Source organism: Grus americana, chromosome 2 (genome assembly GCF_028858705.1).
Source record: "Grus americana isolate bGruAme1 chromosome 2, bGruAme1.mat, whole genome shotgun sequence".
NCBI lineage: Eukaryota > Metazoa > Chordata > Aves > Gruiformes > Gruidae > Grus > Grus americana.
Window position 1 is genome coordinate 27,886,645 of NC_072853.1, and position 19,022 is coordinate 27,905,666.

A 19,022-nucleotide genomic window follows, 5' to 3' on the forward strand; every position below is an offset into this window, starting at 1 on the left:
TTGAAAACATTGGTGGTTTAAAGATTACTTTACTGAAAATAAGAGAACAAGCAGGTGAAAAGAAACACACACCTTCTTTTCCAGCCTGTCAATCAGCTTTTGGAGTCTGTTTATCTGGGTCATCCACTGGCTGTCTTCCTCAATCCAACCTTTGGAAAATATAAATAATGAACATTCTATGAATGTTAGTAAACTTCATGAACATCAGCAACTCACAGCAAGGGACCAAACATCATTCTGCATCATTGCGCTGAATGAACAGCATCGTTTGGTGAGTGGCAGAGACTCATGAATGTGAGTGACAGAAGGGTCTTCAAAAGAGGGTTAAAAAGGAAGAGGTAAGCACGTGGCTGCAAGCAGTGAGATCTGCATGACTGGTCGAGAAGTGGGCTTGACCCATCATGTCCTTTGGTGTTTCAGTCATCTGCATGCCTTGATTCTGAGAGACATCGCTAAGCCTAGAGATGCCTTCACTGCAGCCTCATGCTTAATGTCACTGCTTCTAAAGAATCCCATTTACCAAAATACCCTCTCACATTTTCCACGTTCTGTATAAGTTATAGCATTCACCTTTTCATTCGTATCTGCAGGCTACAAATGTTACCTAAGAAATGCTGAATCAACCCACAGCCTCAAAATGATAACACAGTTTGCCCCATAATTATGTGTTTATTTTTTATCAGTTCAGATCTATGGGTACATATTTATTTTCCTTCCAGTTTGAGGTAATACCTTCTATATTCAATTGAAGATTGATTTCTGTCAGTAAACTGAGTTAGTTACCATGTTTAAATCAAATTTTTGGGAAGAAGATGCGTGTGTATTTTTCTGTATGGTGTGTATGCATGTGTTTTAAATATCTTTAAAATGTGAAACACCATACCTGTGCTAAAATGAGGGCTATTTGGCAACAGGCTGTTGTTCCTCTGAAGCCTTCGAGCTGAGCGTTTTCCTGGCCATTGAATTGAGAGCACTTCTGGTTTTGTTGGGCCTTGTCTGCACAGAAACACAGGAGACTTCATCAGGTAAAACATGTGGGAGAGCTCTCCTCTCTCTGTTCTCACAACACGTGCTCGCATATTCCTTTTTGAATTAAAAAAGGAGAAATACCTATTCAGACCACTGGATTATTTTCCAGATTTCCAGTATTACTTATTAGTTGTGTTTAGGTTGCTAGTCATTAGAGAAGTTAAAAAAAAAAGAAAAAAAAAAAAAGGAGGTTAAGCTGGTGTAAACCTATCTTTTAGGGAGAGAAAGCTGAAGTTCAGTGTCTGTCCATGATGTGGTTCTGACCTGACCTAAGGAACAATTCACACGATTTCTTTATTCACAGAATTTTCATAGCATCTCTGCAGAGGAACTGGGGTCACAAGAACAGCTAAAAGTGAAATATGAACTTTAAACATTGACTCCTTCAGCTTAAAGATTGGAAAAATAAACAGCAACATGTATCTGATAATAAGGAAGGAAAACTGATGAGAATTAGCTCATATTGGATGGAGGACAGATACATTTCTGGGACCAGTATTGAAATATAGCAGATACAGAAATTACTTATGTTTGTAATTTTGTCATTGAAGCTTGAAAGTTTGTGTGGGGACTGAAGGCCATCTCTACGTGGTTCATCTTCATCACCCAGCTGGAGAACAATGAAGGACCAGGACTATGGTTAGTTTTGAACAGTTAGTTGGATGAGTGGTTGCAAAGACTATTAGACAGTAGTCTAAACAGTTCAGTAAATAATTCCCAGGTCACTGCTTTGGAAAGCTCTCTGGTATCCTGAAGCACAGAATGAAGGCTCACCGAAAGCTCACACACTGTGTTAAGAAGATGTTTTTTCTGCAGCATAAAATCCCTTCACAGTAAGGCAAATTATGGCAGTTCCACACTGTGAACACTCTTAAATTAGTTTAGGAGTGTCTTAATGGGATTTTGATTCAGACAGTTTGCCCCTGAGTTAAGTTAAACATAACTGAAGATGATTTTACATAGGGACTGGGGCATCTGCACTAGGAACTAACTCATTTTCTCCAAAACAGCTGTAGTTGTAGTGCTGAGTTTGCCTGGCTTTTCCATTGCTACCTCAGAAAATGGGGAAGATCATAGAATCATTGAATGGTTTGGGTTGGAAGGGACCTCAAAGATCATCTAGTTCCAACCCCCCTGCCATGGGCAGGGACACCCTCCACTAGACCAGGTTGCCCAAAGCCCCATCCAACCTGGTCTTAAACACTTCCAGGGAGGGGGCATCCACAGCTTCTCTGGGCAACCTGTGCCAGTACCTCACCACCCTCACAGTAAAGAATTTCTTTCTAACATCTAATCTAAATCTACCTTCCTTCAGCTTAAACCCATTACCCCTTGTCCTGTCACTACACTCCCTGATAAAGATGGTATTTGGCTTAACAGTGTCACACTTTCTTTGCCATAAACTAAATTCACCATTCAAGAGGATATTTCTGAACAACTGTAGTGATAAGGCTGGAGAAAGAAGTCTCCACAATGCCCTACCTGACAGTCAATGCAGATGAGAAAGCTGGCAGCAGAAGGAACGTTCATATCACCCAGTTCTACACACCCAGGTGAGTAGTTTGAGTTACTCACATGGTCTTTCTAGACTGTATTTCTAGAGAGGCTGTCCTAAAAGGCAAGTCAGAGAAGAAGTCAGTGATTACTCCAGAGGATGTAAAAGTGCCTAAGGGAGGCTCCAGCTCTGAACTGGCCTTTCAAGACTACTTTCTCTCCCATCAGTTGTGTGGGGAACCTGAAGGATGTATGCATGAATGGAGGGGTATATATACCGTGCATACTCGGCGCACCTTCAGCCTTTCAAAACCTGCTTGATTCCTGCGGTCAAGCTGCTGGCACAAAACCCCAGTGTATTATTCATGTACTTCAGAAATCTCAAACCCAACAGCAAAGCAATCAAGAAAATGACATTACCAAAAGAAAGAATGAAAAAGCAATGCATTTTAAAACATATGACGTGTTGAGATCTTCTTTGTCCATGAAACACAACAGCTTGTATTTTGCTTTCCCTATCATCTTTAACAATAGCGTACTGAGGAAAATAAATCCATAAAGTCAAGTACCTTTTCAAAAATGTTTTGATCTTTGATCCTACAAACCCTCATCTATGAGTTCATGGTATTAAATTCAGCTAAACCCCTTGGATGGATATAGGTTACCCAGGTGACTGGGAGTCTACAGAGTTAGATGTTAAACAATACTATGGCCCTATGTTCTAGGAAGAAGCTGTAACAAGCAAGAGCCTGGATATTTCTCCTCTTAACATTGGGATTGTTGTGCAACCAGGAATGAAAAAAAATCATAAAGCCAGGAGAAGGAAATAAGGAGACAGTCAATGGTCTTAGTAATTTCAGAGCTCTTTATATTGCTGTGGTCTGGTTTCTGCATTTGATATTAAGTAGTGAATGGATTTAAAAAGAAGTCAAAGGAGCAGAGCCTAGGATGTAATAAAATGGTCCTCCTACATGCAACCCGCCACAGGATCAGATTGGAACCTGCTTGCATTCAATTTCAGGAAAACTCCTATCAGTGAGTTCCTATATGGAATAAAAACCATATCCTTATTTCTCCTGTTATTCCCTACATCAGGCTGCTGGGTGAAATGTTAGATGGTCTTGGATGTTCACGGTGACCTCACTCCTCACCCCCTTCACTGCAGCTGGGCTTGATGTTCGCTCACCTCTCCTGCCGAGTCTGCTCCTCCGTGGTTTCCATGGCACACTCCAGGCTGCTCTGGAGGGACTGAAGCTGGTTCAGTGTCTCCTTCAAAAGAAAGCGAGTCACAAACTGCTCCAAATTGGAAGCTTCCTGATAGTCCTAAAAATTACATGGGGAAAAAAAAAGTTAAGGCTTTGCTTGCTAGGTTAGAAATATGTAAAGGAAGATGCAGTCTTAATTCAGAAAGAAGCAGCTTGGATGTTTTCATGCTTATACACGCAAACCACATAAGCAACCTTTATGCTTCTGGACAAAAAGACCTCTGAATTTCCAGGTATAGACCCTGATCCCACCCAAGCTGAGAGAGGCCCAGATACACAGTGGCACAACATAGTTTCTACTCAAAAAAACCTTTTTTCCTTACATTTCTTAACTTCAGTTGATGGCAGTACCACATGACTTCTTAAGTATGGAAAAACCAAGATATGACTGACAACTGCAGAAGTGAATTTAAAGTTTGTATTCAGATCTACTCTTGCGAAAAGATGTTTTCTAGCCCACTGGGCTGTTTCTGGCAGTGACTATAGGAATAGTCTTTGAGCAGGGCACGTACTTAGTGATACTGCCCTGGAAAACTCCACCAGCAGTCTGGCTGAAGGACTGCCTGTGATAGAGAGATTGCCTTCTGAATTTAACCGTCTTTGTTTTTTGTTCTTTAAATTTTATTATTTTTGAAACCATATATCTATGTATTTCACAATTACATGGAATGCATCTAAATGATCTTTGAGCTGGAGCTTGGTTATTACAAAAGTTTGCACCTATATTTAGCAGTCTGTAATGGTTCTTTGTGTAACAACATTTCCAATATATTTTATGTGTTCAAAAATATTTATGCCTACTTTGTGTAGATAATTGCAGAAATAAATTCTTACACCTGCTCTCTCCCTGGCCCAATGAATCATATTTCCATGGATGGTGTCGACTTTAACATTTCTGGCAAACCCAGATCTGCAAACCCCAGTTCTGCAGTGACACGCAGGTAATGCTGTGTGATGGGGGGCACCCATATGATAATATAAACACCTTTGCTGTTGTTTTCTCATTAATGAATGTAATAGAGAGGATAGAGGGGACACAGAGAGCCTCTGCTTAGTGTATAGAGCTCCCATCAGGAACAGAGAAGGAAAATGAACTTCAATACCTTAAACTCCGAATGAATTTGTTGGCTCCCACTCTGCTGAAAGTAGGCTGGTATCCATTTTTCATATGCCCTAGGTCTACTTATGTGTGCAGAAAATACACTCAGCTGATCTTGAAAGCCTGACCATCTAAAATGGTTTCATTAAATATGAGGTGCATTGAATGAAAGATTTCTCTAGTCATCACAGCTGACGATAGATGATGGTCTGTTATCTCCAAGCTTTAAAGAAAACTTGTCATTTGAATGGTGTTGCCTCCCACTCTAGCTGAGAACCCATTTGAGTATTTTTGGCAATGCATATGGGTATTTTTAAGCTCTTCTCTGTTCTTCCCAATGTGAATTACAGCTAAAATGCCTATTTGGCTTTTAGATTTCTCTTGGAATTTTTGCATGCATGTGTTTGCAAATGGGATGTTTTGAAATTTAAACGTAAAATAAAAGATTGTAAGATAATAGCTTTAAAAGCACTTTGCTCTCAAATGAGAGCAATCTATTCACAATGTATGTTATTAACTTTGTTCTTGTTGGAAGACTTCTGCTACCGCAATCTCAGGATGTTAAACCACCCGTGAATCATCAGAGTCGATAAGATACTTATCAAGATAAGTTACTTATGTAGCCAGGAGCTTCATGGTCGTCTATATTTACTTCTTCTGTCTTCAGATTAATCAGGTGTGAGCCACTCTCCAACAAATAATTTCTAATTTATACATTTTCAAAATAGATACTCATGGGAGATTGTCTGTCTCCCTTTTGAGTGAATACCTGAGACTCACACCAGTTCTGTAAATAACATTTATGGCAACCTTTATGATTACTAAATCGTATTATGCAATAGGAAAGCTGTTTTTTCTTCTTCTTCTTCTAAATTGCCTCTGTTGTAACTGATTTAAAACTTTGGTGCACCTGACAGAGATAATTTAATTTCCAAAAATTTTGATTCTCTGTGGCATGTTAGAACAACGTGTGCGAATCTGTGTAGCATGGGCAGCTAAATAAAACCCTGCAGTTGAAATCCAGAGAATGTTTTAATTTTTCAATTTTTGACAGTGGTCTTGGTGAAACATGACAGAACTGACCATTTCTTGTAAGTTTTTGAATACCAAAGCAATCTCACAAGAGGAGGATAACTGAAGTGTTTTAAAATTCCGGGCATCCAAAAAAGTAAATGCTACAGATATGTCCATCTAGCTTCCTTCTCATAGTCATGGTAAACCTGATACCGGCACACTGATTTACAACTTAAACTGTACATCAATACTATTTCATTTTGTGAACTGTTCAGGCGGGCCCTCGCTGACGGGGGGATCATACAAACGTTAGCTGTGTAATACTTGCCGTTGTCTGAGGCTGGCTGCTTTCTGCCTCCTTCAGAAATGCTTTCTGCCTCTGAAAGTTAATAAGTAATAATGGGACCCACTGATGGCACGTGTACGTAAACTAGAAAAATGGCCTGTTTGTTGATTTTCATTAGCTGTAAATTACCATTAATTAGCATATACATTATACTGCACAGCAGCTTGGGCAGTCCAGATGAAGTAAGTCTGTGTTAACATCATTCAGCTTGCTAGTTTTACTGATTGTGAGTCAATAAAAGTAATTTTCCACATCTGCCTCATCAAGATACAACCGCGACCTTTGTGAGCAGCTAAGATTTGAGTTTCCATTAATGCAACTGAAAATATACATAATTAGTGATTTTTCCCTGTGGAAAAGGTCACTGTGGTCTTTAAAACTGGCTTATGGCTATCTTAAAAGGTGCAGAAGAGGTTGTCCTTTTATAAAGGCAGAGGAGGCAAGGCCTAGGTGTCTCCTAAGGGAGTCCACATCTCAGGGCTACCACAGATTCAGCGACTCTCTTGGTCCTCTCAAGCCCTGGTGCCATCCCCAATCCCCTCCCCTTGGGTGACCTGAGACCACACTGATTGACTTAGCAGAAGAGCAGCTCCTCGAGAGTGGGAAGGAGGGAGAAACCTGTGTTCGCTTACTTGGAGCAAACAAACTAACTTGGCTGGGACAAAAAATAACTCTGAAATCTCACAGAAAAGGTGGGAGCTTAGGCAAGAGCTCCACAAACTTAGTGGGAAAGGATGTCTGGCTGTCATCTAGTCCACCCCCCTGCTCAGAGCAGGGGCAAAAGCTAGTTCAGGCTGCTTGGGGATGTGTCAGCTGAGTTTGGAACATCTCCAGGGATGGAGATTACACCATCTCTCTGGTACACTGTTGCACAACCCTGTCTGTGCAAAATATTTTCCATACGTCTAGTCAGCATTTTCCCTTCCGCAAGCTGTACCTGGTGCCTCTTATGCTTTTGCTATGCACCCCAGAAGAAGACGTTATTTTGTCATCTCTATAACCCTCCTTTAGAAAGTAGAATTACACCTTCCCTCAGCCTCTTCCCCAGGCTGAACGAACCTGGTCCTCTTGGCCTCTCCTTTCTATATTGCTATTTTGCTATAGAGTAGTTCCTGTTATATAACACTCTATAACTTATTTGTTTCTACTTTATTTTATTTGTAACATTACTTATAATAGTTATTTATTACTGTTATATTACTTTGCAATTTTCTATTTCCTATTTTATATGTCGTATCAAAATAATTTCATAAAAATTGTTTATGCTTATCTTCACAGAAAATAACCCCAGGGCAACTGAAAAGTAGTTATCATTGAGTAAAACTCACTAAGGAATAATCTATTTAAATTTCCTTTGATCATGGAACGTTTCCTGCCCTATGTGTTTAGATCCTACATTAGTAGGACAATGCCTTGGGTTAAAACTTTAAATTGAGGTTATTAAATTAGTCAGAATAACTGTACTAAAATGTAAAAGAATTCAAGCCTTTTTCATTTCAATCATTAAGATCTAATTCTTCAGACTGTAGGACGGAGTCAAAACAGAGTAAGAATAAAATCATAATTTCAACAGAAGCCATATCCAGAGATGCTGACTGCGTTGACTTCACACAAATGCAACTTTTACAGCATCCTCATTGTAAGAGTAAGCAAAGGCATAACGTGCCAAACTATAAAATAGATTCAACTTCAGTTTTAGCGTGTGACACAAACTTTATAAGTTTATCAAAGTATTATGTTAGGAATAAATTACGTTTAAAATCTGCCTAGAGAACTGCAACAGTGCCAATCTCTACTAACCACTTGCAGTGCTGACATAAGAGCAATGAAATAAAACAGGCAGCCAAGAGTCTTATTACTAAGTGTACCATGTAGCTTAGAGACAAGAAACTGGTTTGGCCGTGTTTTATATCAACAGGTAGCAAGGATATGTGTAATGCCATTGCTCCTGGAAGAAGGTTGTAAGAATACAAAGAAAACATCTAAGCTGTTGGTGGTTTTGATAGGTACTGAGAGACAGGAGAATGGCTTCATTAAATGTTTCTTTTTCTGCTGTGAAGTTTTTTCTACACACTTTTATGTTCAAAGGTATGGTAATGAGGGTGGTGAGGCACTGGCACAGGTTGCCCAGAGAAGCTGTGGATGCCCCCTCCCTGGAAGTGTTCAAGGCCAGGTTGGATGGGGCTTTGGGCAACCTGGTCTAGTGGAGGGTGTCCCTGCCCATGGCAGGGGGGGTTGGAACTAGATGGTCTTTGAGGTCCCTTCCAACCCAAACCATTCTCAGATTCTATGATATTAACTTAACTAAGTTGGGGGGGTTTTGTTTGTTTTTGTTTGATTTTTTTTGTTTGGTTTTGTTTAAGTTCTGACTATTTAACGCATCTTCTCTGCTACCAGCAAAAATTTGAACATTGTCTCTTTCTGACCCAGTAGGTATAAGACTTCCACAAAAAAGATCAAAGAAGTTCCCAAGAGTTTTCATTACTCCGATAAGGAGCTCGAAGGAAAGGGATGAAGCCCTAGAAAATCCTTGCACGACTGCTCAGAATTCATTGCCTGCAGCTTTTTGAATTTATCTGCGTTTCACTTGACTTGCACTAACAGTCGTGACCTTTAATAAATTTTATAGATAGAAAATCCTATGAAATGAAATTCCAAAGCCTTATTTAATAATGTCCCTAGATAAAAATAGCTGTTTATTCATAAGGTCCTCTCTGCCTTATAGCAGGATGCAACTGGTGATATAATTAGCACTATCACCAGCATTACTCTCTTCAGCTGAGTTTACAGATGAACAGTTGAGTAATGGATTTATGCAAAAAGGATCCAGACCTTGGTTCTAACCACTGGCAACTCTGTCTCATCAAAAATTAGGGAATGATAAAAAAACAACCCAAGGAATTTAGGTCAAGTCATCCATGGTCAAAAGAAAAAAATGTTCTGGATGGTTCTTTTTAGGAATCTACAGACTGCATTTAATCAGTTTTCTAGCTATTTTAGCTAGAAAAAGTAGAATATGAGAAGCAACTGTGCCTGCAGCAGGAACAGTTCTTAAAAGAAACAAGAAAACAAAAAAGAAACAGGAAAAGCTTCTAGAAGTACATCAGCGATAAAAGGAAGACTAGGGAAAATGTAGGCCCTCTCCATAAGGAAATGGGAGACCTGGTTACCCAGGATATGGAGGAGGCTGAGGTACTCAACGACTATTTTGCCTCAGTCTTCACCAGCAAGTGCTCTAGCCACACCACCCAGGTCACAGAAGGCAAAGGCAGGGACTGGGAGAATGAAAAACTGCCCATCATAGGAGAAGATCAGGTTCAAGACCATTTAAGGAACCTGAAGGTGCAAAAGTCCATGGGACCTGATGAGTTGCATCCACGGGTCCTGAGGGAACTGGTGGATGAAGTGGCCAGGCCACCCTCCATACTATTTGAGAAGTCCTGGCAGTCCGGTGAAGTTCCCACTGACTGGAAAAGGGGAAACATAACCCCATTTTTAGGAAAGGAAAAGAAGAAAACCCAGGGAACTACAGGCCACTCAGTTTCACCTCCATGCCTGGCAAGGAGCAGATCCTCCTGGAAATTATGCTCAGGCACATGGAAAATAAGGAGGTGACTGGTGACAGCCAACATGGCTTCACTAAGGCCAAATTGTGTCTGACAAATTTGGTGGCCTTCTATGATGGGGTTACAGCACTGGTGGATAAGGGAAGGGCAACTGACATCATCTACCTGGACTTGTGCAAAGCATTTGACACTGTCCCATACGACATCCTTGTCTCTAAACAGGAGAGGCATGGATTTGACAGATGGACCACTTGATGGATAAGGAAGAGGCAGGATGGTCATGCTCAAAGACATATGGTCAATGGCTTAATGTCCAAGTGGAGACCAGTGATGAGTGGTGTTTCTCAGGGGTCAGCATTAGGACTAGCGCTGTTTAACATCTTCATTGACAATGTGGACAGTGGGATTGAGTGCACCCTCAGCAAGTTTACTGATGACACCAAGCTGTGTGGTGCAGTTGACATGCTGGAGGGAAGGGATGCCATCCAGAGGGACCTTGTCAGGCTTGAGAGTTGGGCCTGCGCAAGCCTCATGAAGTTCAACAAGGCCAAGTGCAAGGTCCTGCACGTGAGTTGGGGCAATCCCAAGCATAAATACAGGCTGGATAGAGAATGGATTAAGAGCAGCCCTGAGGAGGAGGACTTGGGGATGTTGGTGGACAAGAAGCTCAACATGAGCCAGCAATGTGCACTTGCAGCCCAGAAAGCCAACTGTATCCTGGGCTGCATCAAAAGAGGTGTGACCAGCATTTGAAGGACGTGATTCCCTCCCCTACTCTGCTGTCATGAGACCCCACCTGGAGTACTGTGTCCAGCTGTGGGGCCCCTAGTACAAGAGAGACATGGAACTGTTGGAGCAAGTCCAGAGGTGGGCCACGAAGCTGATTGGAGGGATGGAGCACCTCTGCTATGAGGACAGGCTGACAAAGTTGGGGTTGTTCAGCCTGGAGAAGAGAAGGCTCCGGGGAGACCTTACAGCAGCCTTCCAGTACCTGAAGGGGCCTACAGGAAAGATGGTGAGGGACTGTTTATGAGGGAGTGTAGTGACAGGACAAGGGGGAATGGGTTTAAGCTAAGGGAGGGTAGATTTAGACTAGATATTGGGAAGAAATTTCTTATGATTAGAGTGGTGAGACACTGGCACAGGTTGTGGATGCCCCATCCCTGGAAGTGTTCAAGGTCATGTTAGATGGGGCTTTGGGCAACGTGGTCTAGTGGAGGGTGTCCCTGCCCATGGCAGGGGGGTTGGAACTAGATGATCTTTGAGGTCCCTTTCAACCCAAACCATTATATGATTCTATGATTAAAAGCCTAATGCAGCCTGAGCTTATTAACAAGTTCAGTTATTGCTCTGATATTTTGTTACTATTTTTATCTCTTTGTGGAGTTCTGATTACTCAATAAGGATTGGTTAAAAAATTCCCCCCAAAATTTTAACTTGATAAAGCTTTGAAATTTAAACAACACAAAAATACACTTAAGGCATCTGCTTTACTCCACTTTTTTCTATCTTTTGCTGAAAAACCTTTGACAATTCTTCAGAGTTCAGTCAAGAAAGTCTAATCTTAAGGACTTTCTTCAACAACTGCTTTAGAATCCTCTCTCATTTCATAGATACAATGTTGAACACTGTCACTATTTAAGAGGGGTATGTCTGATATTAGAGCTGAATGAAATGCCTGTGAGAAATGGAGGTGGTGGTGGCACCATACTTGTCATTTCTCTGAATGAACAGTATGTATGAAATTTTGAATTTTTTGCTATTTATTTCTTAGAATGAAAAATTGAACTTTTTCTTTTTTTTACTAAATCTTTTTTTCTTCTTTTGGCCCAATATTTCATGCATTTTTTGCTGCAACATAGCCAACATCTGCCTGGAAGGGTGGGATGTTTTTGTTCTGCATCCAGTTTTGTATTCCTGAGGCTGGGCACTGGCAGTGCAGGGCACATAATGCCTAACATGTAGGCCGCCACATCTTTTATTGGTTTTCTGTCTCTGTCTTGCCCTTTGTCTCCTCTGTGAAAAGCATGAATTTACAGCAAATCTTTCAACCCTCGTTCCCCTCCATGGTATTAAGTGGTGCCTAGCCGCTGAAGGTACCTGAAGATAGCTGATAGGATGTGAAAACACGCCATTAATGCAAGAAAGACAAATCCTGAGTCTGCAGTTTGCTCGACTAGCTGGATGATAAATATTCTGAGAGGAAGTTTTCTGATGTGGAATTTAGAAAGTACTCAGTCTTCATGAAACTCTTCTTCACCTATGATCTTTTAATCAGTACCTTACATTTTCTAAATAATTACGAGAATCAAACCCCCTACTCGCTGTAATGGAAGAAGATACAATATATGTCCAATTAAACTAATGCAATAGAGTTAACTCATAAAAAGACAGCCTGAAGCAATCAAATATACAGGAAGAATAAACGTAAGTGCAGTTAAGAAATACGTTAGATATAGCAGTATTTTTGTCAGTTTGCTTACAGTATTAAGTATTAATCATTGCATGCTGCAGTATGTACCACTGCTGTTCTTTATGTCTTGAACTTCATTTGTTTGCTGACAGTGTTTTATGTAATCTTCATCCTGAACAGATTTGTATTTCTTTATAAGGAGTAATAAAATTAATAACTCCTCTTTGTTCTATCTTTTCATTTCCATTGGAATCTTGATACTTTGTCCACTTTAAAATACCAAGATGGGAGATGGCTATGGTATTTCAGACTGATGCTGACCTCAGAAACCTTAGTGATGAATACAAGGAACAAATGAACTGGACTCAAAGCCAATGCGTGAAAATTAATGATCAGGATAAACTGAGTAATACCTGTCTTAAGTTATTATTTGGCAGCAGCTATTCATTACATTAATTCTACAAAAGGTGCATTTGTAAAAAGTGCAAACAAAACTAGATTCCGTGGAAACAGTTAATAAATTCTAATCATGTGCAAAAAGTGTTGCCAGCCAATTTAACACAGATTTTGAGAAAGCATCAACAAAAAAAAAATTAAAACTTTGTTTTTGCTCAAACAGAACATTAGTTGTGGAAATCTATTGCTGACATATGCTTGTCTAGCTTTTTTTCAGTTATTTTGATCTGCAATATAATAATTTACATATTCACTACTATTACTATTACTCAAATATGCAATTTAAAAAATCTAGGTATTCTGGTTTATAATGGGTATCAACCCTCCAGAGTGCAGTGATTTACATAATTACCATAAATGCACCATCAGTAACTAAATTCCATGTCCCTGTGTTACTCTTTCAGCTCCTATAATCTTCTCTTTTACTTTGACTGGTTCCTATTTTTAGACTAATCAAGAAGTTTCCTAGTAATAACAAGGCTGCATTGACTTCACTTTGCTTTGGGTTTTTGTGAGCAAAGCAGAAAAATGAATGATTTCATAGGAGCAAAGACTTAGACATGCTGTGTCAGTCACTGAATCCAGCATCTTGCTGTTACACACCACAGACTCCCTTTTCTATGTTTTTGCAAGCAACATGTAAAAAGCAGTTACGCTTTTTTTGCTCCCAAATGCTTGGAAGGCTATTCCAGAACTCAGTTGTTCTATTGAATAAGAATTATCTTTCATTTCCATCCTAAACTTAATATGTTTACGTTTTGCATATAAACCAGTCATGGTTACTGATGCTTAAGTGGTGTTTCCTACTTCACAGAGTCCAGTGCCCAGCTATCACAGACAGATCATTTGGTGTCCTTCATAAAATAGTTGCAAAGGAAGGAAGGAAGTCCCTCCAAAGCAAAGAACATGAGACTTTACAGAGTCTGAAAAGGAGCAATTCTGCAATGTCCCATCCTTCATTTCCTATGCTTGCCTACCATTCCTTTCCATGGAAGTCTGCAGTGCTTTTGTCTCCAAAAGCACTGTACCTCTTATGTTTACAGGAGGAGTGTGCAATCAGAGGTCATCTCTCTCGATTCAATTTTGAAAAAGTGCACATTAACTATTGTAGCCAAAGCACTTTCTGGCTTTCATCTATATGAGAAAGATCTTGTACTGTCCTGGTTTTGGCTGGGATAGAGTTAATTTTCTTCCTAGCAGTTGGCATAGTGTGTTTGGGATTCAGTATGAAAATAATGTTGATAACACACTGATGTTTTAGTTGTTGTCAAGCAGTGTTTACAATTAATTCAAGAACTTTTCAGCTTCCCGGGCCCTGCCAGTGAGGACACATGAGCCTTCTGCAGGAGGTGCACAAGAAGCTGGGAGGGGGCACAGTCAGGACAGCTGACCCAAACTGGCCAAAGGGATATTCCATACCATATGATGTCATGCTCAGCATATAAGTCAGGAGGAGTTGGACAGGGAGGGATGTGGCTCAGGAACTAGCTGGGCATCAGTCATTGGTTGCTGAGCAATTGTGCTGTGCATCACTTGTTTTGTATATTCTATGATAATGATGATGATGATGATGAGTATTATTAATTATCTTCCTTTTCTATCCTATTAAACTGGGGTTTTATCAACCCAAGAGTTTTCCTTTTTTTCGATTTTCTCCTCCATCCCACTGGGCTGTGTGGTCGTTTTAGCTGCTTGCTGGGTTAAACCACAACAGTCCTTTCGGTGCCCAATGTGGAGCTTGAAGGGTTTTAGATAATGACATATCTGGCCAGGGTGTGTTAAAACAAATTTTTTATAAGCATCCATTATATTAGTTTAATAGTCGCTAGTCACAATGTTGTATTATTTGTTCTCAGGGTTGTGTTATGTAATGCCTAGCTTGCTGTATTCCCTGCGATGCTGTTTATCATCTCTGCAGGATGGATCAAGGTTAATGTTTTGGTGTACTGTGTAAAACTGGGTTATGATATTATATGTTTGTGAGACTAATCTAGTATTCATACTCAGCATTGCTGTTATCTCTGTACTTTGGGAGCCACCTCATGGAAACTATTAATAATTACATTCTTTACCTTTTCTCCTTGGAGAGTCAATCTATGGGGAAGAAAAGGGGACACACTTTCCTCCGCTCCTTCACTTCCCCCTTCTCCTTCAGACTAGTTAGAACAGCTCTCAAGAATGCTGAATATCCCTGGGATGTTCAAGCCAGCATGCTCCTATTGCTATGTCTCCTGAATGTGGTTCAGGTCTCATTTAGGGTTAAACAACTATTTAAGAATGCCACCCAGAGATCTGCCCCAAGGCTGGATAGTTATGAGTGGCAGGGCGTGTGGGATAATATGGGCAAGTATCTAGAACAGTTGGCACCTCCAGTGTTTTGGAACTTCATCCCTGAACAAGTGCAGAATCCTGAAAAACTAGTAAAATATTTGGAAAAAATATGCTGTCACGCTGGCAATTGCAGAGAGACCCAAGTCACTGCAAGGTGCTGAGGCCTGGACCATGCCTATCAAACCCGGTGGTTTTGAGGAAGAAAAGAGATGTAAAGAAATGGAATGAGAACAATGAAATAAGGATGATGAAAAGATGACACAGAGGAACAGACTAAGGGGGGGATCTTCAATATTTGTTTAAACAATTTCCGACTGTGCTGACAGTCCTTCTTGGTTATTTTGATGTTCCCTTTACTTTAGATTTAAATAGATAAATGCTTTCTATTGGCTGTACCCAAGTCTATCCAGGAGGTTGCTGTTGTGTCAGAGTTATTGGATTTGTGCTTTAGATATAAAGTTATACAGGGTCAAGCTCCACTCTTACTGGATCAAAGTTTCATCTTACAAGCACTGTTAACTATACTGTTAACTATAAAAGCCAGTTTCAGTTTACTTTAAAAAAAGCCCCATAGAATCTTTTGCATTATTTCCTCTTGAAATTAAGATATATGATGTAATAAATATGATCAATATAGCCTAAGGAAAAGGTTAGATATGAAGCTTTTTGTTGCTGGAGGTCCAATCACTTTTATGGTGGGTGTGGTGATCTTAAGTCACTATTGAGACAGCTCACAGGGTGGTCTCCATTTGCGAGAAAACAGAAACAACTACATGGGCCCTTAGTGCTGCTCTCCCAAGGAAGCATCTCTGCCGGGCTCAGTTGCTCTCAGTGATTCCCAATTCCTGCCATTTCGCTGATGTGCCAATGCCAAAAGTCTGAACTTTAGTTGTTACGGAAGTAAGTCAAGAGCTGGTATGCTGTACATCAAGACCATCATCAGCTCCGTGACAGAGCAATGCGTTAGGTGAGGCTCAAGCCGACAGCCACTGAAATCATGGAGCAGGAAGCATGTCCCATCCTGAAATCCCCTTGGCACAGTCACTTGGCCACCAGCCAGCTCTGGTTAGACTTTCACCAACTCTGCCGTACAAACTGCCCTGGGGAGCAGGGGGTTTAAAACAATCTGAAGTGGACCCTGCTTCCCCCCAGGCCTCTGCTGCCAGCCTTCACCGTGTGGGTGCCAGTGGTGGTGCCAGTGGGGACACATGGGGATGCGTCCTGGCTGGAAAATTACCCCGTGCTGTTGGCAAAAGGGAAGGCAGGAGGCAGGAGGAGAAGGGAGTGCACCTCAGCTGGTGAAAAAAATGAACTTCAGATGGGTGTTAAGACTCTGATAAAAAGTCACTGTCGGATCAGTGACATCACCAGCTTTTCCTCTGTGAGACAGTTCCTTGGGAAAAATCCTCTGGAAGCCTCAGAGCTATTCAAGTACCTTAACTGGAGCTTGGTGCCATACAGAGCCCCACCTGGCTTCCAGCTGCTGCCCAAGCAGGAGGTCTCCTTTTGCCCCTGGGTCTCCTGGAGGTCCTGTGTGCTATTTGTCAGGCCTGTGCAGACACTTTGACGTCCTTGAATAACCCAGGTTTTCTAAAATACTACTAGGTGTGTATGTTTAAACCCCTGAATACTTCTATACTGTAAACTCCATTTCATGTGAAAATGACATTTTTGGTGATCAGATGAGCTTTTGCTAGGTTACTGAGTAGCGAATAGTTCACCGCCACCAGCAGGTTGCATTTGCAATAAGCTATAGCAATACCAGAAATAAAAATGATAGAGCAAACCTTGTTCTTACTGAATAGCTGACAAATAGCAACAATTTTATGGCTTGATAACCTAAGGAAGACACCTTCTTCGGTTTGCAAGTTTTTGATTTTCAGTATTCACAAGTCAATAGATCCAAGACGTCAAGCACCTAAGAAAAACTGGCCTATTTTTATCTACCTACATCATTACTCGGTGGCAGATTTTATCTTCTGTGCTGTGGGTTGCAAACTTTCTCTTCATTGTACTTATACGTGACTGCAATGTACATACAGAATGTAATAAAAATGCAGCTTGCTGAAAATGTTATGTTTATTTGGATAATAAAAAAGTTAAAATTAAATATTTTAATAAAATATGCTTGCGCTTTGCTATAAAAGACATCAGAAAAAATGACTAAAGAAACAAGCTTTCCAATGCCTTTGTAAAGACTTGCTGAGTCTTTAATTTTTAATGCTTTCTGTATATAAGATGAAGAATAAACAAGATAAACAGAACTATCCCAGCTTGTACTTTGATCAGGAAAATACCAACCTGGCAGGTACAAGAAAAACAACTGTCACCGATGATTAATCTGTTCTAACCACTCCTGTATACGTAACTCACACAGACTCTCCATCCTAAGGAGAGAAATAATCAAATATCAAATGCCACAAATCCCTCTAAAACCCCTCAGATATGTGTTTCCCTTCCCTTTGTAAGGATAACTAAACCACAGGAGAACAGCACCAAAACAAAAGGCCTGTAGCCTTGTCCCCAGCATCCTCTGGTAAGATGGTTTTTGTGTTAAAATATGTTGATTGCAAATGCAACTCAGTCTTTTCCCTGCTGAAAGGTGCTCCTTTCTATATCTATTTCTCTGCATTTTTAGCTTAGCAACTTCCCGTCAAACAACAGACCTGAACCACTCCTACACCAACAAGTGCTTCCTGTCTTCCCATCTGATATGCTGTCCTGTAACTGCTTTTCTTAGTAAAATGTCTGAAATTGAGATTCTTGCCCCCCTCACACTCCTTGTACAGCAACGAGACCTGGGAAAACCCCTACTTTTTTGAAGGAGGCACTAAAAGCATAAGGTGGTATTTAGTTTGTTTAGGCAGGAGGGATCTGGCCCCAGAACAATGACAAGAAATCTGGTTTCAAAGTTTCTTGTAACTGCTGAAAGACTGGAACATTTTGTTCCCTAGATGACTTGTTATTTTCATTTTCAGATAGCACAGGACTGGAGGACTGGGGAAGAGCTCAGTTCAGGAAAGCTGTGCTTTCAAACCACAGAGGGCAACAAAACACACAGAAATTATGCTGCAATTACCTTGCAGGAGTCAGTTATCTGCTAATCTGTTGGGTTAAAAATATCCACACATGGAAATAATTTGGAGCAATGGGGACAATGTGGTTGATCTAGATTTAAATCCAGGAGTCTGTAGCCAAGCCAAACTCCAGTTGCTCTTGGTGAGAGATCTTTTTGACTAAAGGCTGAACAGGTTGGGAGTATTTGTAAACAAAATCTAAGGTATTGTTGTGATTTTCAAAACTGATGATGAATTAAAAAAAACCCTAGACAACATGAATTGAAATCTATTTCATTTACAAAAGCTACTTGGTGCACACTTGTGTACTGGATATACGGATATGAGTCAAATAATGCCACACGCTTTGGTGTTATCAAACTTAGATTAATGTATGCCAAAAAGTAAAGTAGATTAAATGCTACATTTTAGGGGTTTTTAATTTCTATTTCCGTTTATATCTGGAATAACTGGGGTTTATAGATTAGGGTTTTAGATTTTTCAGACATGTTGATCCACTGTTCAGCTTTTTGTTGAAGACTGACGTATCTTTCTGCTCCGGGGTTTCCTTGGAAACTGAAGCTGAACAATTTTTCTAGGGCTCCAATTCAGCAGCTGCCTCTTGTGCAAAGTGCCTACTGACCACGGGCAACATGAACTGGTAGGAAAGCAGGGATTTTCTACAGGAAGGACTGAGTGGTGACTGTTTATCTGACTCTAAACTGGATAAATAAAATGAATGAAGTACCAAGTTGCTCCTTTTTCCCCAAAAATATTTAAGACTGAATGAGCTGCCTACCTGAAGTGGTGTGCACTGTGGGAAGGTTTAGCGGAGACTTATAGTTAGAGGTGCTGAGCTTTCTTAAATCCACAAAAAGTCAGAGGGGATGGAAAGCTCATGGCCACCCTGAGGACTGGGTCCGTAATCAGCCCCATGCTCTGCAGAATGCAGG

At 40.6% G+C, this 19,022-nt stretch overlaps 1 protein-coding gene across 2 annotated transcripts in view; it reads right to left on the reverse strand.

Moving 5' to 3' along the window:
* NECAB1 (N-terminal EF-hand calcium binding protein 1) overlaps positions 1-19,022 on the reverse strand; it is a 70,043-nt gene that overhangs the window by 13,110 nt on the left and 37,911 nt on the right. For both annotated transcript variants that reach the window (XM_054816352.1, XM_054816353.1), the window contains 3 exons: positions 3,710-3,846; positions 884-996; positions 73-149 (listed from right to left, as the gene is read on the reverse strand). In XM_054816352.1, coding sequence (XP_054672327.1) covers positions 73-149; positions 884-996; positions 3,710-3,846 — 327 coding nt within the window. The remainder of the gene's footprint in view (positions 1-72; positions 150-883; positions 997-3,709; positions 3,847-19,022) is intronic.